This window comes from Lissotriton vulgaris, chromosome 6, assembly GCF_964263255.1.
Source record: "Lissotriton vulgaris chromosome 6, aLisVul1.2, whole genome shotgun sequence".
Taxonomy (NCBI): domain Eukaryota; kingdom Metazoa; phylum Chordata; class Amphibia; order Caudata; family Salamandridae; genus Lissotriton; species Lissotriton vulgaris.
The window spans coordinates 583011597-583036241 of NC_141694.1; the positions used below are offsets into that span (position 1 = coordinate 583011597).

A 24645-nucleotide genomic window follows, 5' to 3' on the forward strand; every position below is an offset into this window, starting at 1 on the left:
GCCACCTCCAGGCGGAGGCGCCATTCATGATCTGCTAGGCATCGATGGCTGAGTTTGTCAGCTCTGGTGGGAACCTGCAATGTGTTAAACCAACAGAGCTATGCAATGCTGTTCCAACCATGTCCAGAGATGCAGGACCTCTTGAAAGAGGGTCACAGCCCCACCATGCTCATTTTGTAGCAGCACTACATGTTGTTGGTATTGTCCACGAACACCTGCACTAGCCTTCACTAGATGAAGGGTAGAAAGGTTTTCAATGCCAGTCGGATCGCATGGAGCTCCAGCATGTTGAGGAGAAGTCCTAATTCCACCAGAGTACTCTGTTCTCCACCTCTCCAAGGTGGCCACCCCTTCCCAGGAGTGATGCATCTTCCACTACTTTGAGATCTGGTTGGGGAAGGAAGAGGGGTCGGCCTCTGATTCGATTGCGGTTGATTAGACACCAATGCAGGTCCTTTGCAGTTCCCTTCCACATCTGGACCATGACGGAGAGATTCCCTTGATGTTGCGACCACTGGAATTTCAGGTCCTAATGCAGCGCCCACATATGTCTTCTGGCATGAGTCTCCAGCAGGATGCAGGAGGCCAAGAGGCCCAGCACACTCAAGAGTCAGTCTCACAGAAACCCGGGACAGATACCTAAACATCGGTATCATAGCCTAAATATCCTGGACTACCCGCACAGGGGAATAAGTTCGAAATTGCAGTGTGTCCAGAACAGCTCTGATGAAAGGGAGAATCTGAGAGAGTGTCAGGTGTGACTTCGGCACATTCATGGTGAACCCTAGCGAATGCAGGGGGTGTACCATAGTCTGGAGGTGGGAGATGACAGCTTGGGGTGAGCCTACCTTCAGCAGCCAGTGGTCCGAAAGGGGGAAGACTGGCACCCTGACCTGCACAGATGTGATGCGACTACTATCATCACCTTGGTTAACAACCGGGAGGCGTTGGTAAGGCCAAAAGTGTGCGCGGTACACTGACAATGCTCGTGCATAAACCGCAAGTAGCGCCGATGGGCAGACAGGACGGAGATGAGAAAACAGGTGTTCTGCAAGTCCAACACTACCAAAGAGACTAATGGGTCGAGGGCAGACAAGACCTTAGCCAATGTGAGCATCCTGAACTTCTCCTTTTTGAGGAACTTGTTGAGAGTTCCGAGACCTAGGATTGGACAAAGACCCTTGTCCTTCTTGGGGACCAGAAAGTAGCGAGAATAGCAACCACAGCCAACTTCTAGCTCCGGAACCCTCTCTATGGCTCGCTTGGCTAGGAGAGCCATGACTTCTTCACAGAGCAGTGACAAATGATCCTCCGTCAGCGGGTCATAAGATGGAGGCATAGAAGGGTCTCAAAGTGGAGGGAGTAGCCCATCTGCAGAATCAACCTGTCTGATGTTATGGACTGCCAGCGGTGGATGTGATGGTGGCCATGATCTAAAAGGGCAAGATTAGGAAGATTTTTAAAGCTGCATCAGCCAGTGGGGGTGGTGGCTGAACCATACCACTTGCTACCCGACCAACGAGGTCGGTAGGAACCACGCCCTTGGTCACGAAGAGGCTGGGATAGGGTTAGCGCATTTGAAAGCCCCTTCTGTGACCATGACCGGAGCGAAAGGGAGACTTGGGATGAAGTGGGGCAGCAGAGAGGCCCTAGGACATGTCTGTAGCGCACTAGTCCTTAAAGCACTCCAGCGCCGAGTCTGCCTCGTCTCCGAAGAGATGAGTGCCATCGAAGGGCATATCCATGAGGGAAGTCAGGACATCCCCTGAAAAGCCACGCATGGCGTCTGAGGACCCCTGTCGTCGAAACCACTTTGTCCAGTGAGTCGGTCATATCCTAGCCACAGCATGTAGCAAACTTCACTGCGTCTCTACAGTAACTGCTTGGGAGAAAATGTCCAGGCCTCCTCCAGGACCTGTGAAAGCACTTGTGCAACTCTTTCCCACAGCGTGTGGCAGTAGTGGGTCAATAATCATGCAGTGTTCGCTGACCGCAATGCAAGGCAGGTGGAAGAAAACATTTTCTTTCCCAAGCTGTCCAGCCTCTTGGACACCCTATCCAGGGAAAGCCAGGGAATGCGCCATGGGTAGAGGAGGCTTGGCCCACCAAGCTCTCTGGGGTAGGGCAATGGGTGAGGAAATGTGGGTCTCCTGGAGCAAGGCAGTGGTGGCAGGCAATGGTCCTATTCACAAGACTTCCTGTGCTGGGTTTGGACTAGGTCCCCAGAAAGACCTCAGTGAGGGCTTTTTTGAACTGGAGTAGGAGTTCAAAGGAGGAGACTTCTGGTTGCAGCACCTCCGTCAAGATGTTAGTCTTGTCTGCCACAGAGGGCAACTAAAGGTCAAGGACCTCAGGCATCCTCTGCTCCACCATTGCATATGTAGCTCCCTTCTCCGTAGTTCAAGATAGAGAGAGGTACCCCTTATTGGCCAAGGGAGATAGGGTAAACTACCAAAATGAAAATAGGTATTCCCAGGACCCACAAATTATAGATATTAAGCACGGAAAGTTCAATTACTTAAAAAACATTTCATTTATTAAAATTTCATAATTATAAGACACAATAATTGCACAATGTTCACTCATAAAATGTGAAAATCAAAGATTATAAAAAGCATATTGCAACAATCAATACACAAAATAACAGTGCCCACCGAATTAACAACAATTAACAAAATGTCATTATGACCAGCATAATTGCGACAGACAGAAAGCTGTATGACATATAGTTATCGATTACTGTTTGTACATCCAAATTTTGCTCAGAGACTCGGTTTCTTATACTTAAAGAATTAGTGTTCTGAAACAATAGAATTATTCAAAGGATTGTACTCTATGTTGCGTCAACGCGTTTTGATGGTTCCTTCTTGACTATACCATCTTTTTCAAGACAATCTTTATTGTTCTGTCTCCAAGTACAATTATATTTTCATTCCTCTGTGTCCTGCAATTGGAACTTTTCTTATTAGTATCTGTAGAGAGATACAGTTGTCCCGATCTGCCTTAAGATTTTTGTGGTTTTCCACTATTACAGTTCATGTGACCTCAATCGTAGATGGTACTACTTCTACTTTTGCCCGTTGATACCCTCGGTTCACTTGAGAAGTAAAGGTCTGAGTGATCTCCAAATTGCCAGAAGAGCAGTGTATCAAAATTGTCACCCGTGGTGGGAGCCTAGATTTTTTGTTATGGGCCAATATGGATATTTGGCTGTTCAGGGGCTGCGTGAATTAGGTCTATTGTCAATCCCCGTTCTGTTCTGCCGCCTCAATAGTCATTTCTCTCCCTTCTCCGTAGCCATGGTAAGGGGGAAAGCATGTTGGTATCTGGAGACTTATTAAGTCTGCTGGCATAACCCAGTTCCTTACACAAGTCCATATCCTGATCATAAGGCTGCTATTCTAAAGGGTCCAGTGACCACACCCATACCTCCCTGAGGCCTAGCCCTTCGGAATAGGTCTCCAGCTCAGTGTCGCATATGGAGATCCCAATGGGGCTGGAGTCCAGCAGCATTGTGGACCATCAGCATAAGATCAGGTCCGGGGAAGTTCAAAGTGGCATAACAGGCACCAGTCCGGATCCATGACCGGATTCATGGCGGTCCATTGGAGCCGGGACTGGAGCCGCGAGCGTGGACCCAGATGGAACCCCTTCGACCCTGTGGGCCAGTAGGCACCGGGTAGGGGTCGGCCACTCAAAAATGAGATGCATGGTCTTATAAAACTCTTTAATTTGAGTTGTGGTCGCTCCGGGTCCCGGAAAACTGCGGAGGCACAGAGTCGGCTGAAGCGCAGAGTCGGCTGAGGCGCAAGTTCCGAGGAATCATGTCTCAAATGTCCATGTTCTTTCATTGCAATGGCTGATGGACAAGGAGAAGTCGAAGCACGCATTGACTTCTTATTTTTTTGTGCCTTTAACCTGAATGCCCTGACATTTTTGAGTGGGACGAAAAGGACTTCGGACTCCTGGAACGATCCAGAGACCGTCCTCTCGAGTGGGACCACGACTTCTGTGGAGCCACATGCTGGGCCGCTAGCAGCTTCAGGGTCCAGTCCCTCAAAGTTTTTGGCACCATGACCCAGCAGTCAGAGCACGACTTGGAGTTGTGGTCGCGCTTTAGACACCACAAACACACGAGGTGCAGGTCAGTAACAGACATGGTGTGGTGACAGTTGCCACAGGTTTTGAAAACTGTCTTCATCTATGACATCCTTGACACACAAGGAGGAATTAAACCTAAAAAAAGGTTGTCAAAATGTCACAAAAGTCGAGTCACAAACTGACAGAGGGGTAGCTCTTCTCCCGGATGAGGGCTGGCTGGTGAGCAAATAAAAGAACTGACGTCAGCGCGCTGAAGTGGCATCTATATAAGTGATATGTAAATCACTTCCCGCGTTGACGATGCTGCATAGAGCCAATCGATGTGACCTACCTGTGCGCAGGGGTACTGCTCACGAAAAATCTCCCAGATAAAGTCTGATGCCTGGGGAATTCCAAGGTAAGGAATCTGAAGCTACTAGTCTCTATCAGATGTTGTACTTTTTCTCGTATTCAATGCATTTCAGTCCTGAATGATATAATCTAATTAATGAGTGTTAAAATGTCAATAAATAATAAATGGAAAAAATATTCCATACCTGTGAAACATGAAAGTACTGGACCAAACAGAATACATGCAGAGAAAGTAGTTGCATTAACAGAAAGCACACCCTCACATCAGATTATAACATAGATATATGAAGGCATAATGGGAATACTGCACCTGGAATGTACTTCATCATTTCCTCAAAGGTTTGCTTAGCTCGATGCTGCTTTTCTTGCTGGGAGCGTGGCTCTGTGCTCTCACAGAACACAGCATCTGGGGAAAAACAAAACACTTAATCAAATGCATATATGGCTTGCCTGAACAAATCATAGTTTGTGAATTAGAGTGTCTACTTCTTGGCTAAAACTTCCCCTGAAACTCAATCTAAAACCATGTTGAAATACAGAGTATTTCTTTGGACATTAACAAGTTACAAAGCAGCAAAGAATTGTTCCCTAGTTGGCCATCTTATATTGTAATGTCTCTGTTCCCCTTGTCGCCTATCTATTAACGAACACCACCCCACGACTAGTTGAAAAACTATTATGGTCCAACTCATTTGATAGTGCAACTCAGTTGTCTTAGATGCCTAAACCTTTTGACTGAATTACAGAGATATGGAATCTGACAATAGGCAAACAGCCTGGCCTATCTACCTGCAAGCATTGAGACAGAGCTTAAACGAAATTCAGATATGCCATTGCTTCATGCAATTCATGACCAACCAAGGTCTATTAGAATCTTTTTTCTTGTTGTGTCTCCATATATTGTGCTAGTGGGTAACTCCTTTCATGTGAATTACTTTACATGCAATACATATCAATTAGGTCTGAGCAACATTTCTGTTACGCCAATGTAATCTCATATAATTCCTGCCATTTCGAGTTAAACTTGTTACATATTTTTCCATCTGTTCGGGAAACAATCCTATTGCGGGAACATGGGGTCGACATGAATGAACAAAACGCAAGTGGCTGTTCACTTCATGTGTGATTTATCACTATCTTTTAGCTCGAAATACACCCTTGCATCCAAAACAGACACAATAACACATACTGTACCAAAAATACCCCCAGATACACGGTATACATCTTGCACCAAAAATAGCACTAGATACATGGATTGTTGTTTGTATAAATTTCCTGAAATCTCACGGAATTATGCAAAAGGAAATTACATAAATGTCACATACCCCTAATCTGATGCAATGTTAACTTGTGCCTCGGTCTCTGATACAGAAAGATCTTGCCATATATTTCATGCAACCTAACTTGTCCAAAAAAGGGGGTAAGTAACCGTGAGCCAAGCTGACACCACATAGATGGCAACTCGATTATTCATGTAGGCTCAGTGAAAGTCTCAATCAAGAAAACTGATTTTGGGTTAGAGACCATACAGCAGACAGACAAGAAAAAGTTTAAAGAAAAAGTTTATTTGTGAATCATTTCCCTCGTACTATGAAGGAGCTATTCCAGTTTGATAGCAGATGTACAATTAATGCATACGATACGTGAAGTACACACAGCATTAAGTGTACATGGTCATGTGACCGAAATGAATATTTATAAAATCTTGGCCACTGATTTTGATGGCAGTGACAAACAACCTGTAATCAATAGTTGACATAACGAGAAATGTAACAGAGCATTTGATCACCGGTGCTACATGATACTTTTTAATGGTTACATGCAAATATACTTGCTACAGAAGTTTCAAACACAATACCAATTCTGCAAAAATAATAAGGGCAAAAGTAGAAATCACGATACCCAGCAATCCTTATACTACGCTACCTCATTTTAAGATGATAGCCACCGGGCACTCAACTCGTTTTTTGTTGTTGTTTTTTTAAAAAAAGAATTAGGATTTTTGAGGACAAATCAAGATCACATTATAAACAAAGCCTATATTTCAACCGTAAGGTAAGTGACTTTGAAAGAGTATAGAGAGAAATCTGAACATGAACCTTGATTACAGCAGGACATATTTATAGTCAACAGTGGCTTCATGGCATGAGAAACACATTCACTAAAGTAGCATCAAATATGCAGAAGTTAATTATACACACAAAACCAACAACAATTTAATTTTTCAAGAAGCATATGAAAGTGAATGGCATCTATCAGGATACTCTAGCTCAAGATGGCAATAAAATATCACCCCAGCACCAAAGATCTTTCCGAAAAGGAAGCATACAGCAGCAGCCTTTGCTGAAGTGTCATCTCTATTTAAGATTATGAAGATTTAGTAGCTTCTGTTTCTACTACTGGATAGCATTATCTTCACTTTGTTATGTTTCGGCTAGATGATTTTGGCAGTGAACCTATTTGTATGCTCTTGCTTGTATTTCTGCAATTTAGGTTAACTAGGTCTTAGAAGAAATCCCTATACAGAGTGCAACACATCAAAGTGTGGCAGTATGATGTTTTTTGAGCTCAAGAAATTTTAATCAGTTTTTGACTTGCCTCACCAAATGTAAAACCAAGGACAGATTGTGTCATATCAAAAGGTAACGAAGTTAATTAAAGAACTAGGTGAATCATTAACCAGAACTCAATAACAAATTTACATGCTTATACGGGAGTAAGCCCGAGCACAGATTGTACTGACCAAACTAAATACAGAGGACATGATACACAAACATACAGAGCTACATGTGATGCATTTTAGATAATAATACAACAAAAAACTGTAAATACACACATACAAATTATACAGTACTAACATTCCTCACATGTAAAAAAATCCCAGATGTCAGACTGGATCCAGAAACTTAAAATCTCTCAAGTCACCGGAATGGGACGCTGGCTTCGTATATCTAAACCATGTAGCGCACATCCCCGCACACTGCCAGTTTCCATCTATTTTTTTCAAGTCTTCAAGGTGAATGGATGAGCTGGCACCAACACTAAGTTGTGGAGTACTAAACCTGAATTGGGACATTATTAAGCTTTCCCTATAACACATCCACCAAATGGGGATGCAAAAGGGATCGGTGAGAAACCAGCAGGTAGGTAAAGTATTCAGCAGAAAGATTGTTACTGCGGGTAAGTAACGACTTTCATAGATTCCCACGCTTTTGTATCATTCCCCGTCGTCGGAATGGGAGTCTCGGTAACAAAAATAACATAGCAGTAGGCACAAAAGAGAAAGAAAAAGGCCTAGGCCTCATTCCCTTTTGTTGCCCATCACTCTCTTTGTGTAAAAGAGACCAAACTTAGGCATCAGCCAATCAGAAGCGCCTCACCCCTTAGAACCCTCCTGAAGGAACCTCAGAGCCTCAGATTTTCGTAGCCGTGCAGCCACCATTTCTGCTGAAGGCTGAGCTTTCTTCGGGGAGGTGGGCGGGCGCATGGGAATCTATGAAAGTTACCAATACTGGGGAACTAAAGTTACAGGTAAGTAACTTGTTTTCTTGCCCCAGTATTGGAACTTTCATAGATTCCCATGCTTTTGTATCAGAGTAGCAAGCAGTTAGCAATAACAAACCCACATTTTGTGTCATAGAATACATTGCAAAGCCAACATGACAAAGATACAAAATGTGTAAAATTATGGAAGGTGGGATAGAAAGGAAAGCTCACCAATTATTGGAAGAGGTTCCTCAGGACTGCCTGGCCCACTGCCGTATCTTCTTGCTGCAAGGAGTCCAAGCAGTAATGCTTAGTAAAGGTGTGGACACTGCTCCAGGTAGCAGCTCTCCAAATGTCCTTTATCTGCACCCCCGCGAAGAGGGCTGTTGAAGACGCCACTGATCTTGTGGAATGTGCCCGAAACCTGCCAGTCAGTGGTTTACCTGCTGCAGAATGGCAATGTAGAATGGCACTGGTAATCCATCTTGCAATTTCCTGTTTTGACAGAGAGAGACCCTTTCTCGGACCACCAAAAGCAACAAACAATTGTGAGGATTTCCGAAATCCCTTGGTGCGATTCAAAAAGAATTTTAAACATCGCTGCACATCTAGAGAATGTAGCGATCTCTCCGCTGGTGTAGCCGGGTGAGGAAAGAAAGCCTTAAGAATAACCGGCTTGTTCAAGTGGAAGTCTGAGGGTACTTTGGGTATGAACCTTGAGTTGGTTCTCAAGATAACTATGTTTCTTTTGAATTGTAGAAAAGGCTCTTGGATTGTGAGAGCCTGTAATTCCCCAATACGTCTTGCCGATGTGAGGGCAAGAAGGAGATCCAATTTCCACAACAGAAACTTCATGTCTGAACGATGAATTTGTTCAAACAGATTCTTCATGAGTTGAGTAAGGACGAGATTCAGGTGCCAAGTAGGAGCCGGAGGTCTCACTGGTGGATAGACCCTAAACAAGCCTTTTAGAAACTGTTTAATAATTCTGGAAGACCACAAAGAAGGTCCGGACTCCGACTGTCTGTATCTTGAAATCACTGCCAAGTGTACCCTTAGAGAAGAATGGGCCAGCCCAGACTTAGCCAAGGTCAAGAGATAAGGCAGAAGCTGATGAGGTTTTGAAGAAAAGGGGTCAATCTTCTCTCTCCTGCACCAAATGCAAAATCTCTTCCATTTGAGGCGGCACGTCTTGTTTGTGGAAGGGGCTCTCACTTGGGAGAGGACTTCTCTAATTTCGGTGGAGATGGGGAGATTCATAAATTCTCGCTGCTCAGGAGCCATGCTGTCAGGTGCAATGACTGTGGATCTGGATGCCAAACCTGTTCTTCTGACATTGTGAGTAGGTCTGGGACAAGCTTCAAGGGAAGAGGCGGAGCTAGCGACAACAGATGGAGCTCCGTGTACCAGAACTGTCTCGGCCAAGCAGGGGCTATCAGGATCATCCTGCATGGTTCCACTTTGATCTTCCTGATCAATCTCGGGATCAGTGGAATGGGGGTAAAGCCGTAGACAAATGTTCTTGACCAGGCTATCGAAAGCGCATTCCCCTATCATCCGTGGTGGTGAAGCCTGCTTGCGTAAGACCAGCATTTTTTGTTGGACGGTGTGGCAAAGAGATCTATCACTGGTGTGTCCCACTGGTGGAATACCTCTTCTAGAACTCGTTGGTTTAGCTCCCACTCGTGACTGACTGATGATAACCTGCTCAGTCTGTCGGCATTCTCGTTCCAAACCCCTGGCAAGTGTTCTGCCTGAAGTGACATTCCGTGAAGGAAAGCCCATTCCCAGATTTTCTGAGCTTCCTGTGACAACGGGAGAGATCTGGTTCCTCCCTCCTTGTTCACATAATGCATGGCCGCGGTGTTGTCCGTCCTGATGAGAACTTGCGAACCTCCTAGACGTGGGAGCCAGTTTTATCGCTCTGAGCTCCAGTAGATTGATGTGGAGCCGTCGATCATGGGGAGACCAATGGCCACTGACCTGCAGGTCCTGCATCACTGCTCCCCAACCATCCAACGACGCATCCGTTGTCAATACTTGAGGAGACGGATCGTTTACGAAGGATAGACCTTGGGACAAGTTATCTTGGTCTGTCCACCACAGGGCTGCTCTTCGCATTGTCGGGGTGACAGACACCTTGTCGTCTAATGATCTGTGCACCTATTTCCATAGGATGTCCAATTGTTCCTGAAGAGGCCGCATTCGCAGCCTGCAGTGAGGAATCAGGGGTATGCATGATGAAATAACCCCTAGCAGAGACTTGTAGCGGCGTACTGAAAGACACCTTCTTTTTCGTAGGTCCAGAGCCATTGTTTGAAGCTTCCTCCGCCTTTCTAGGGTTGGAAAAGCTTTTGAGAGTTTTGAGTCCAGGATGGGTCCCAGGAACCGTGCCTTCCTGGATGGAACTAGAGATGATTTGTCCTTGTTTAACGTGAGTCCCAGATTGCGAAATAGGTTTGTAAAAGCCTGAACATTGTCCTGCGCTTCTTCTCTGGACGGAGCCTTCAGCAACCAGTCGTCCAGGTAAGGAAAGACTTGAAAATGATGTCTTCGTAAGAATACCGCTACCGGCGGCAGCACCTTTGTGAAAATCCTTGGGGTTGAGCGAAGACCAAAGGGTAAAACTCTGAATTGAAAGTGGCTCTTGGCTACTGTAAACCGTAAAAACCTTCTGTGTGCTGGGTGAATCGGTACATGAAAGTATGCATCCTCGAGATCGAGAGTGGGCATGAAATCCCCCGGATTGATCAACCTCATGATGTCTTGAAGGGAAACCATCCGGAAAGATAGGGAGATGAGATAGGTGTTCAGCTCCCTGAGATCTAGAATGGGGCACCATTTCTCTAACGTCTTCCTGACCAGGAAGAACCTGGAATAGAATCCCTGTCCTCTTTGGTCGGCGGGAACCGGCTCTATTGCCCCCATGAGGAGCATTTGATAAACTTCGAGCCTCAGAAGACGTAGGTATTTCGATGGAACGGCTGCTGGGGGCTTTGTGATGGGATTTTGGTGAATTTCAAGGTATGGCCCTCTCGAATGATGTTGAGCACCCAACAGTCCGATGTTATCTTGGACCAATTCAGAAGGTATTTTGCTACCCTGCCTCCAACTGATGACTTCTTGGAGGAGGGTCCAGTAGGAAGAGCCAGGAGGCCGCTATTGGCGCTTGGACGCATCGCGTCCCTGGCGAGCCTGCTTCCCTCTGTTGTTAGGCCTTGAGTAATTGGAGGATTGGCCCTGCCTTTGTTGGTAAGGCTGGCGGTACTGCTGTGAAGTTGAACCATAGGAAGAGTATCTTTGCTGTTGGTAAGATCCTCTGTAGTTCGTGCTCTTACCCCTGGATCCTTTAAAATGTGTTTTACGGTACTGGAGCGTACCCAAGGATCTTGCAGTCTCAGTGTCTTTTTTGATTTCTTGGAGAGTGTCATCAATCAGTTTCCCGAACAGTGCCTCTCCATCAAATGGAAGATCCAGAACTTTATTTTGGATCTCAGGTCGAAACCAGGTTGCCTTCAGCCACCCCTGGCGACGAAGGACCGCAGCTCCCGCCAAAGAACAAAATGCCGTTGTGGCAATGTCCATGGCACAGTCTATGACCTCCATCGATGTTGCTTCCCCCTCTTGCAAGACCTTCCTTGCTTTTGCTTTTGCTTCTGGAGTTAGCTGGTCCAGGAACGGTGCGACATCACACCAAAGCTGATGGTCATATCTGCCCAATATTGCCAGGGCATTAGCTGCTCACACAAAAAGACTCGCCATGGACAAGAATCTTTTCCCGGCATTGTCCAATCTCCTTCCCTCCTTGTCCGGAGGAGTTGTTAAAGGAGCAGAAGGGTTGCGTGACTTCCACTGCGCCGCCTGGGAAATCACTGAGTCCGGTTTCTGGTGACCTGTTAAGGCAGCTGGACCATCATCAGGCGCCTTGTACTTCTTATCTAGACGCGGTATCACAGTGACCACCGTCGCTGGATTTTTCATAGCCTTAAGGCCCTCATCCCAGAGATGTTGCACTATTGGAATGGATCTTGTCGTTTTTCTGTAAGGTTCCTTGAAATCGTACAAGAAACACTCAGAGGACACCTTAGGCATTGTCAGTTTGAATCTTCCAGTCGCTCTTTCCATCAGCTGATGAAAACCTCTGATATCAGCAGGTGGAGAATCCACCGGATCCGGACTTGGAGATGGAGGGTCCGGAATGACATAATCAATCCACTCAGAGTCCTGATCCTCTCTACCCTCTGAATCATGACCCTCATCTGAGGAATCATCATGAGTGACAGCAGGTCTGGAAGGCTCCTGTGGAGTCGATGTCAATGGTTGAAGAGACTCCTGAGGTGGTGATACAGGAACAGCCGTTGAGGCTGGTGATATGACAGGCATGCCATGCGCCACAGGAGCTGGAGCAGAGTGTGTAGCCTTAGACTTATAATCTTGCAGCATATTATGAAGGTCCTGTAGGATAGATGATGGTACAGTAACCATCTCTTGACCAGAGTATTTCTGTGGTTGGGTAGCATGACGTTCATAGCTCCCCTCTTGGTCATATCCACCATCAGAGTCCGTTTCCTGGCATTTAACCTGCAATTGAGAGGGGCTGTTGGCATAGCCATATGAGTCCTGATCCTCCTCTTCGGACTCATCCTCATCGAACAGTAGAGCTGGAGGAAAAGGGGTTACCCTCCTGGGAGATGTCATGTACGGGGTAATTCTGGTCATGGAAATTGTGATCCTCTTTTCCGATGCCAAAATCGTTGACGATCCCGTTGACGATGGAATTGAGAATGCAGTCGTCGTCGGCTTCGCCGACGGAATATGTGTCATCGACACAAAAACACTCGACAACGAGATGGGCGTCGTCGATGCCGTTGACGATGAGACTGTCGACCTCCAAGGCGTCGTCATTGTCAATGTTGCTGTCGACGATACTGTCGTCTTCGACGCTGTCGACGTCACCCTCGTCGACGATGCTGTCGTCGTTGACGCCTTCGTCGACGATGCCGTCGTCGGCGAGTCCCTCGTCGACGCTGCCGTATCCGTCCCATCGATGGAACCAGTTTCAGCTTCTGTTTCAATTTCTTCGTCGACGGAGCCTCCGTCGACGACGCCTTCTTCGTCGACGACTTGGAACTTCTGTCAGAAGAATGGGAAGAGGGCTTCTTGAAGGCTGGATCAGTCTTCAACCCTTCAGAAGGCGTAGATGGTCCTACCCTCTCCTTTTCACCTTGGTGAGGAGATTTGCCTGGACCCTGGCTCTCAGACTCACTAGGGGTCTTTTTTGAGGCCTTAGAATGACGCTCCACAGAAGGAGAAGGGGAACCCCTACCCCTTTTAACTGACTTTCTTGAGGAAGATGCCGATGCCGAATCCTCACTGTCACTGGAGACAGTATCCTTCCTGGATTTCAACTTCTGGAGCCATGTCAGAAGCCTACCCTCACGGTCCCGGAGGGTCTTGGTTGAAAAAGTGCGACATATCTTACAGTCCGCAGCCTTGTGGTCATGATAGAGGCAATAGATGCAGTCTTTATGCTTATCCTCCATGAAAAGCCTTTTCTTGCCACAGGTGGAACATGACTTGAAAAGGGCCTTCTTCTCCTTGTCAGACAACCTGGTAGGATCAGTTAACAATCTGAAGTAAATCTGAAAAGAATCTGAAGAAAAAACCTTGAAGAAACTCTCTGAAGAGTAGAAGTTGAGCAGAGCTCCAAGGAGACTCCCTATGCACAACGTGCGGTAGAAAATCTGAGGCTCTGAGGTTCCTTCAGGAGGGTTCTAAGGGGTGAGGCTCTTCTGATTGGCTGATGCCTAAGTTTGGTCTCTTTTACAAAAAGAGAGTGATGGGCTACAAAAGGGAATGAGGCCTAGGCCTTTTTCTTTCTCTTTTGTGCCTACTGCTATGTTATTTTTGTTACCGAGACTCCCATTCCGACGACGGAGAGTGATACAAAAGCATGGGAATCTATGAAAGTTCCAATACTGGGGCAACTATAACGAATGTATGTCTCTTACAGGGTACACAGTCAAAATATCGAGTTGTAAATATCGACCTACCATAATATCGAGTCTGAAATATCGAAGGTGCATAATATCGAAGGCAAGAATATCGTAGGACAGAATATCGACCCAAGGTAAGTAATATCGAAATACTTAATATCGATGTAAGTAATATCGAAGTAAGTAATATCGATAGCATATATATCGATGTTACTAATTTCGATGACACTAATATCGATATTTGTATTATTGTATAGTTTTTTATTATGTATGTGTTATATGTTTAATTTAAGTATTTAAAATAATTACTATTATATGTGTATAAATTTTATATAATAATAAATAATTTTATAAGTAAATTTTATGTTTTTGTACCGGAGCGGGTTGTGGGTTTATAGGGGAATAGGGTGGGAAGTAATTTAATTATGGTAAATTGTTTAGTAATTAGTAGGATTAATTAATTATAATTAATTGGTAATTATGTGAAAATAATAGGAAAATAATTTTAATTAATTTATTAATTGATATATATATGTTCTGTAGCGGGTTGTGGGTTTATAGGGGAATAGGGTGGGAAGTAATTTAATTATGGTAAATTGATTAATAATTAGTAGGATTAATTATAATTAATTGCTAATTAATATTGATTCATTGGGAAAATAATTAATTGATTAATTGATATATATTTTCTGTAGCGGGATGTGGGTTTATAGGGGAATGGGGTGGGGAGTAAGTTAATAATAATTAATTAATTAATATATGTTTTTATAAATTTATATTTAATTTATTGGGAAATAATTAATATTAATTAGTTAATTAATTATTATTTTGTACATATTGAACATTATTAATTAATTGGTAATTAAATAATATTAATTAGTTACATTAATTAGAGTAATTTATTGATATATAATTTTTAATTACTGCTAATTAATTAATTGGGAAAAAATAATATAATATTAATTATTAAATTATAATAATTACAGCAAATTTGCTAATATATTTACTTTTTTTGTTATTGTTCATTAATAATTAATTGCTAATGAAATAATATTAATTAATTTTGGGTAAAGGAGTATTTTTAGTGTTTAGGGTCAGTTTTGAGTTTTTGGGTAAAGGGTTTATTTTAGGGTTTAGGGTCAGTTTTCAGTTTATGGGTAAAGGGGTATTTTTAGAGTTCAGGGTCAGTTTTCAGTTTTTGGGTAAGGGGGTATTTTTTGGTTTCAGGGTCAGTTTTCAGTTTATGGGTAAAGGGGTATTTTTAGGGTTCAGGGTCAGTTTTCAGTTTTTGGGTAAGGGGGTATTTTTTGGTTTCAGGGTCAGTTTTCAGTTTATGGGTAAAGGGGTATTTTTAGGGTTCAGGGTCAGTTTTCAGTTTTTGGGTAAGGGGGTATTTTTTGGTTTCAGGGTCAGTTTTCAGTTTATGGGTAAAGGGGTATTTTTAGGGTTCAGGGTCAGTTTTCAGTTTTTGGGTAAGGGGGTATTTTTTGGTTCAGGGTCAGTTTTCAGTTCTTCGGTAAAGGGGTATTTTTTGTGTTCAGGGTCAGTTTTTGGGTAAAGGGGTATTTTTAGGGTTCAGGGTCAGTTTTCAGGTAAAGGGGTATTTTTTGGGTTCAGGGTCAGTTTTCAGTTCTTGGGTAAAGGGGTATTTTTTGGGTTCAGGGTCAGTTTTCAGTTTTTCGGTAAAGGGGTATTTTTTGGGTTCTGGGTCAGTTTTCAGTTCTTGGGTAAAGGGGTATTTTTAGGGTTCTGGGTCAGTTTTCAGTTCTTGGGTAAAGGGGTATTTTTAGGGTTCAGGGTCAGTTTTCAGTTTTTGGGTAAGGGGGTATTTTTTGAGTTCAGGGTCAGTTTTCAGTTCGTGGGTAAAGGGGTATTTTTTGGGTTCAGGGTCAGTTTTCAGTTCTTGGGTAAAGGGGTATTTTTAGGGTTCAGGGTCAGTTTTCAGTTTTTGGGTAAGGGGGTATTTTTTGGGTTCAGGGTCAGTTTTCAGTTCTTGGGTAAAGGGGTATTTTTAGGGTTCAGGGTCAGTTTTCAGTTTTTGGGTAAAGGGGAATTTTTAGGGTTCAGGGTCAGTTTCAGTTCTTGGGTAAAGGGGTGTTTTTTGAGTTCAGGGTCAGTTTTCCCTACTGTTGTACTTTCTGGAGTAGGAATAGAAATTTTTAGCCTTACGCTATCCAACGTTTTATTTAATTAATTGTTAAAATATCAAATATTTATTTTATTTTTTATATTACTTACATTTTATTTATGTTACTCTTTTATGTTTGTAAATGTGTTAGTAAATTAGAATATATTTCATTAATTTATAAATTCGTAAAATAATTATTAATACTTATTGTTCAGTGTATATATATTACATATTTACTGTATATATTTAATTAATGTATTCTTAATATATGTATTATTTATTACTTTTAAATATTATTAGATACTTTTAAATATGTTTCTTTTATTTATTAGTCTTATAGATTTAATTTTACATTTCTATATTAAAAAAAAACGATATTTTTAACATCGATATTTTTTTTTCGATATTTTTGTACTTACCATGTTGTAGATAGGATGTCGATATTTTTGCCCTCGATATTGTTGACTCGATATTCTTGTAGGTCGATATTTTTGTAGTCGAAATTCTGTCATAGATCCCTCTTACAGATACATCGTTACCGAAGATAAGTAACTTGTTCATCTGAAAGAGACCATTAGTTATAGATACCTTACCTTAGAATAGATACCAGAACAACACCATCCCCGGAGGTGGGTCTGCGAACTAAGTTCACATCAGGAAGTCCTGGAGAACAGAACGGGCGAAAAAGCTGTCTCTCCGGACTTGGTTGTCCAGGCAGTAATGTTTTGTAAACGTGTGCAGTGATGCCCACGTGGCTGCATGGCAGATGTCAACCAGCGGAACTCCACGTCCCAAAGCAGTAGTGGCTGCCGTCGCCCTGGCAGAGTGGGCGCACAAACCTACAGAAGGTTCCTTTTTTGCCAAAGAATAGCAGATCTTGATGTATAGGGCAATCCATCGAGAGATGGTAAATTTATGCACTGCCCAACCTTTCTTGGCACCCACATAACCCACGAAGAGTTAATCGTCCAACCAGAAAGCTGTAGTGCGGTTAAAGTAGCAGGACAGCGCACGTTTTGGGTCCAGACGGTGGAGTCTCTGCTCCTCTTTGGCAGGGTGCAGAGGTGGGAAGAATGTAGGCAAGGTGATGGTCTGACCTATGTGGGAGGAAGTAACCACTTTGGGTAGAAAAGAGGGCCTAATTCGAAGGACCACTTTTTCCAGATGGACAGCAAGAAAGGGAGGTTTGGAAGACAGAGCCTGAAGCTCATTCACCCTGCTAACAGAGGTGATAGCAAGAAGAAGGCAGTCTTAAAAGTAGAAAGATGTAGAGGACAATTATATAGCGGCTCAAAAGGAGCACACATAAGATAAGTAAGGTCAAGATTGAAGACCCACTGGGGAATTACGAAAAGAGAAGGAGGAAAGAGATGAGAAATGCCTTTCACAAATCTACTTACAACAGGCGACTTGAAAAGAGAAGGCTGATCAGGAAGGCGAAGAAAGACCAAAATTGTCAAAAGATAGCCTTTAAGAGTGCCCAGAGCAGAGCCCTGCTGGGCCAAAGAAAGAATGGAGAGGAGAACCTTTGAAGGAGGGGCAGAAAGGGAATCCATAGCATTTGCTGTGCACCATGCTACAAATGTGTTCCATCTACAGGCGTATACCATTTTAGTGGAGGGATGCCTGGCTGCCAAGATGACGTTACAGACTTCACGAGAAATGTTGAAAGCTGGCAACTATCGCCGCTCAATCTCCACGCAAGGAGGTGGAGGCTGGACAGGTTCAGGTGGAGAACTGTCCTCTGCTTCTGCAACAGAAGATCCTCACGAAGAGGATGTCTGATCGGAGGATCGATGGCCATACTTAAGAGCTTGGGACACCAGACTCTACGTGCCCAGTCCGGAGCCACAAGAATTATTTGGGCCCAGTCATGCTTTATCTTCTTCCGCACTCTGGGTAGAAGTGGTACAGGTGGAAAGGCGTACAGGAAGCTGCAATTCCATGTGCAGAACTGCTGACATTGCACATTCTCTTCAGTGGCGAATAGCCCTAACCAAGGCTCTCCCCACTGCTGAAAGAGATCTTGCACCACCTCTGAGTGAAGACGCCATTCGTGATCCATCAGGCACTGGTGGCTAAGTTCGTACGCCCTCTCGTTCAGGGAACCTGCCAGGTGTTGAACCACCCCAACGTTCCAGCCACATCCAAAGGTGAAAAGCCTCTTGACATAGTTGCCACAACCCCACCCACCCTGTTGTTGCAGTACCACATGGCGGTGGTGTCCGTGAACACCTGCACTACTCTTCGTTTGACAGAGGGAAGGAATGCCGTCAGTGCAAGACGAATCGCACAGAGCTCCAGAATGTTGATGTGGAGCCTGGACTCCTCCAGAGACCAGAGGCCTCTGGATCTCCGCCTCCCCCATGTGGCCGCCCCATCCCAGAAGTGACGCATCCGTCACTACTATAAACTCTGGTTGGGAAAGGGAGAGGGATCTATCTCTGACCCAATCCTGGTCCGTGAGCCACCACTGCAACTGACTTGCAGTCCCCTCCAAGATCTGGACGACATCAGAAAGATTCCCCTGATGCTGTGCCCACTGGAACTTCAGGTCCCACTGCAGAGCCCGCATATGTCATCTGGCATGATCCACCAGCAGGATGCAGGAGGCCATGAGGCCCAGCAGCCTCAGGGCCATTCTCATCAAAATCCAGGTTAGAGGCTGAAACATTAGTATCATAGCCCAAATATCCCGGACTCGCTGCTCGGGAGGATAGACCCGAAACTGCCCTGTGTCCAGAACTACTCCGATGAAAAAGATCTTCTGAGAGGGAATCAGGTGCAACTTTGGCATGTTGATAGTGAACCCTAGCGTATGCAGGAGGTCTGCCGTAGTCTGGAGATGGAAGACGATAGCCTGGGACGAACCCGCTTTCAACAGTCAGTCGCTGAGATAGGGGAAGACTGGAAACCCTGATCTGCACAAATGAGCTGCAACCACCGCCATTACGTACGTGAACACCCGAGGGGAGCTGGTAAGTCAAAAGGGGAGCATGGCAAACTGAAAATGCTTGTGGCCTACTGTGAACCGTAGGTAACGCCGGTGGGCAGGCAAGACGAGGATGTGAAAGTAATCGTCCTGCAAATCCAAAGCTACCATCCAGTCTCCAGGGTCGAGGGCACCCGCTGGCCCCCAGACCCATGACGCTGGATCCAACGTCCCCTGCCACACAGTGGCTGGCTAGCTTGACTAGCCCTGTGGCTATGGGTGGAATGTGGTGGGGCACCCCTTCCGTAGCCACGAAGGGAGAAGTGGCGGCAAGGCTCAAGGATCTGGCCGTAGCCCTAGAGTCCTTGAAACGCTTGAGCGCGTTGTCCGCTTTGTCACCAAAAAGGCGACTGCCACCAAAAGGCATGTCCAAAAGGGTAGATTGGACATCCCCAGAGAAGCCAGATGTTCTCAGCCAGGTGTAGCACCTCAGGGCGATGTAGAACCCGTTCTACCCAGCTAGCTGGCAGTATTCAGCCCACACCGGATGGTGAACTTTGCTGCGTCTCGAGTGTATAACGGCCCAAGAGACAGTCCTAAGCTTCTTCCCAAGGTGGTCCAGCTTCTTGGATTCCCTATCTGGGGGAGCAGTAGGGAGAGCGCCTTTTGAGGCTGAGGCTTGAATCACCAAGCTCTCAGGGGTAGGGTGTTGGGAGACGAAAAGTGGGTCGCCAGTGGCATCAGGCAATCATCCTTTCCACAGGACCCCCTGTGCTGGGCTTGGACCAAGTGCACAGAATGATGTCGGTGAGGGCTTCATTAAAAGGCAGCAGTGGCTCCAAAGAGGCTGGTGCCAGTTGAAGCACCTCAGTCAGGAGGTTAGTCCTGACAACCTCCGTAGGAAGCTCGAGGTTCAAGGCCTCAGCTGTACTACGCAACACCACAGAGTAGGAAGCTCCCTCCTCCGTAGCCACGTTAGGGGGGAAAGCATACCAAGGTCTGGGGAGGTATCCAAGCCACTGGCATCACCCAACTCCGGATGTACCATGTTACAACGCATACCGTTACAACTACCTACTATTACAACGCGACCATTGCAACGCATACCATTACAACGCATAGCGCTTTGAGGTGCTGGATAGTGGTAAGTATAATTTACTATTCTAACTCCAGTCCCCGTGGACCCTAGGGAAGGTGTTGGATAGTAAATTATTCTTATTCCCTATCCTAGAGCGCCCCCCAGCGCAATGCGTTGTAATGGTATGCGTTGTAAAAGTCGCGTTGTAATGGTAGTGCGGAGTAACGAATGCGTTGTAACAGGTGTATACCCCCAACTCCTCTCTCCAGTCCGGTTCCTCAAGTTTATCTGCTAGAGGGTCAATAGACCCCTCTGAGTCCTCCTCATCCTCCTTTGGCTGCCACTCGGGGCGATAGGGAACGCCAGCAATGAACAGTAGGAAAAAAGTACCCTCCGGTGCCGGTACAGATGTCATAGGACATTGGTCCACTGCCTTGTCCACATCAGGGACGAGGCTGTGGTCGACACTGGTCGGGGGAACAGCCAGCTTCGGGGTCGTCGTCACCGGGATTGGCACCGGGGAAGGTACCGTGAGGTCGACCTGCACCGATCTGGATCCAGACCTGGATCCATGGGGTCCCTGCAGCGCTGGGACCGAAGCCACCGGCATCGAAGGCCCAGGGCCCCCAGCCGAATCGCGGGGCCTGAAGGTATTCCGGCAGAATTGGGCTGCCCAGAGATGCTGTGAAGCACTTCGTAAAAAGCTCGAAGCTGGGTCGGGGACGCTCCGGCTACGGGAAAGGCAGGGAAGCGCGGAGCTGTCTCAGCGGGCTCCGTGGAAGGAGCAAGAGAGCAACGACGTGCGTGCAACCGACACTCCGGGTCCCACATCGCATTGGCCGATGGATGGGGCGAAGAGCGAAGAGCAACAATGCGTCTTCGCCTACTTCTTCTGCTTCGACTTACCCGAGGAATGCGAAGACTTCAATGCAGAGTAGTGATGACTCCGTGAACGGTCCCGCAACCTTCCCCTAGACTGGGACCTCCAGTGGAGCTGACCAGACTGCTGGGCCTCCAAAAGCTTTTGGTATGGCTCCCGCAAAGACTTCAGGTTCAGGGCCCGGCTGTCGGAGCACGACTTTGTGTCGCGGTCGCGCTCCAGGCGCCAAAGACACAAGAGATGCGGATCGGTGACTGACATCAACTTGTGAAAGAAGTCACAAGGATTGAAACTGGGCCGATGGCTGGACATCCCTCGTGTACCATGAGTCGTAAGGCTCAAAAGACGTCGACAAAAAATCAGAAAAGGTTAGTCAAAAAGCGACTAAGGGGCACGCTCCTAAAAAAATGGCTCTGGATCCAGTCCGACGCCTGGGGGTAATTCTAAGTTAAGGAATCTATAACTAAGGGACTTTTTCAGATGGATACTTCTACCTACAGATTCCTCACCTGAAGGATTGATTCCCAAACAGTATCCCAGTTAGGAGGAGGGCTGATGGATGGTTAAATGAATAAGTCCTGGGGGACAGATCTGAGAAAGTGGTCATAACGATGCAGTTTGGAATCCAGACAGTATCGCTTAGAAAAAGTGCGTAGGAATGTCCACGTAGCTACCTTACAGATTTCTGTAACTATAACCCCTCTGACATGGACCGTAGCTGTCGATTTGGCCCGGGTTGAATGAGCCATAGATTACTTCTGGGGTTCTTTCTTAGCCAAGGCGTAGTAGGTCTTGATGAAGAGAATAATCCATCTAGGCTGTGTCCTTTTCTGTACCGTTTTGCCTTCCATAGAACTTTAATGCCTAATGAGGAGCTGGTGCTGCAGTTCTATGCCTTTAGTGCAGTCTAGATGAAAACTGACCATCAACTTAGAATCCAATCAATGAGGGCACTTGTACCCCTGGGGGACACTTTCCCCCAGCCCATCCTTAGGTGGGCTAGGGAAAAGAAGATCAGTAGGGTGATGAACTGGTCTAAGTGAAAGGGAGTTGCCACTTTAGGCAGCAAGGCAGCCCTGGATCGCAGCACCAATTTGTCAGGGAAAAATGAGGTGAATGGCAGACAGGAGCTTAATGTTAGTAACTCACTGACTCATCTTGTTGAGGCAATTTCCACCAAAACATTGTTTTGAGAGTTAACATTCGCAATTTGCAATTGTGAATGGGCTGAGACGGAGACCATATCAAAAATGTCAAAACAAGTTAAGGTCCCCCTGGCACACAATAAAGGGTACAGGTTAGTCAATCCTTCCAGAAAACACATCATAATAGGGTATGTAAACAGGGAAGTCTAGTTTGGGAGAAAGAGCTATATCAACAATGCAGTTGCATACCCTTTTACAGTGCCTATCACACACAGACAGCTCTAACTGTAGAGGGTTTACGTTGTTGTCCGCGCACTATGAGACAAAGCTCTTCCATCTCCAAGAGTAAACAGATTTTGTGAAGGAGCGACAAGCTGACAGGATTATGTGGACCACCTTCGGTGGCAGCTGAAAAGAGCTTAGCTGTCCCCGAACAATCTCCAGGCATGAAGGTGTAGAACTCAGAGAATGGGGTGCACCACTATTCACCCCGACTGGGAGGGAAGGTCCGGACTGAATGACAGCTTGAGTGGGAAGCCACACACTTCATGGCCAGTCTAGGGCAAAAATTACTTCGGCCTGGTCTTGGGGAATTTTCCTGAGTATTCGAGGCATCAAGGGTATGAGGGGAAACATGTAGTGCAGCTGAAAGCTTCACCTCAACTGAAATGTATCTTCTAAGGCTTCAGTGAGAGCACAGAACTGCTGCCAATGATTATCTCAGAGGAGGTGAACAAATCCACTTCAGGAGTGCCCCATTGGGCGAAGATGTCCTAGGCTACCTCCAGTAGGATTCTCCACTCATCATGACCAGTAAGATGAGGCTGTTGGCTTTGATATTCAATGAACACACCAGGTGATTGGCTGTTAACCAGTTCCCTTAATAATGCCCTCAAAAGCACCTCTTCAATGCTTCTAGGCAAAAAAGTTGACACCATACTCCCCCTTGCTTGTTTTCGTATCATATAGTAGTTGAATTGTCTGTCAAGATCTGAATGGACCCGACTTGGATGGAGGGGGGATAGCCTTAAGTATCAGCCGAATTGTCCCCAGTTCTAGTAGGTTGATGTGAAGGTATCTGGTCCTCTAGAGACCAAAAGCCTTGGATCTCTAGGTCCTCCAGACCTAGGGTGAAGGCGATCGTCACTACAACGGACATGATCGGAGGGGAAATGAAAGCCATCCCACGATGCAGGTTTACCTCACTGCCTCACCAACCCAAATCTGTTACAGTGCTCTGGGGGATTACAATAAAGTCTGACAGGTTTCTACAGTGCTGGAAACACTGTCTGTAGAGGCACCACCCTCATATGCAAATGTGAATCTAGGATAATGGAAAAAGCCAGCAGACTTAGCAGGTGTAGGACCTTCCGGACTAGGTCTCCCATGCCCTCCAGAAAGGATGGGACCATCTCCTGGATGTCGACAATTCTCAGATGTGGAGGGAAGGCATGGAGGAGGGTAGTGTATGGGACTGATCCTATGAACTGAAGGAGTTGAGAGGGCTCCATATGAGCTTTGTGCCTGTTGAATGAAAAGCCAAAGGTGAATAGTAACAAGATTGTCAACTGCAGATGATGCGTCAGCACCTCCGATTAACCAACTTTGATCAACCAGTCATCCAGATAGGGGAAGATTGGGATACCTGACCTTTTGAGATGGGAGACAACAACAGCATCACCTTGGTGAAGATTCGAGGTGCCGATGTCAAACCAAATGGGAAGGCTGCAAACTGGTAGTGTGTAGAACCCACCACTAAACTCAAGTACTTCCAATGGGACTGTAGGGCCGGAATGTGGAAGTAAGAGTCTTGAAGGTCAAGTGACACCATCCAGTCTCCAGCTTCCAATGCCAATAACACCTGAGCTAGGGTCAGCATCTTGAACTTCTCCTTCCTAGAATAAAAAGTAAGGTCCCTGGGGTCCACGATCCGACGTAGACCACCATCCTTCAGGACAAGGAAACATTGGGAGTCGTATCCTTGCCTAATCTCCTGATAACTGCTCCATTGAGGAGGAATGCTACCACTTCTTGTTGCAGGATGGAAAGATGGTCTGGGGAAAGGGAAAAGCATGAGGGAGAAACGGTGTGGAGGCTAAAGGAAGGGAAAGAATACCCCTCTATCTATGATCTAAGGACCCACCGGTCCGCAGGACTTGACTTCCATGCCGGCAGAAGGAGCCCTCCACCCCCACCACCACCACAGGCACGAAGTAGGCTTAGACCAGAAAACTAGACTTGCTTTGCCGATGGTGCATGTGAGAAAGAGGAGGAGGAGAAAGATGAAGAAAAAGAGGCCTGCTGTAGGGATGTGCAGCACATATCTCTTGTTCTACCCTTGTATGGTTTGACCAGCTGCTGTGTCTGGAGCTGAAAGCACTGATATTGATGGAAGGTGAACCCTCTCAAGAACACTCAAAAACGCAGAAACTAGCAATAGTCTATGGTAGGCTGAGGCTGTTCGAGTCCCAAGAACAGGGCTGTAAAAGTACTCACCTTGAAGCATTCCAAACCGGAATCAGCTTTGTCCCCAACAGGCGTGGTCTAT

General features: G+C 45.8%; 1 protein-coding gene across 12 annotated transcripts in view; it reads right to left on the minus strand.

Moving 5' to 3' along the window:
• Positions 1-24645, minus strand: part of SNX14 (sorting nexin 14) — a 1106650-nt gene that overhangs the window by 113842 nt on the left and 968163 nt on the right. For all 12 annotated transcript variants that reach the window (XM_086926583.1, XM_086926582.1, XM_086926579.1 and 9 more), the window contains one exon: positions 4763-4858. In XM_086926583.1, the coding sequence (XP_086782709.1) occupies positions 4763-4858 (96 nt within the window). The remainder of the gene's footprint in view (positions 1-4762; positions 4859-24645) is intronic.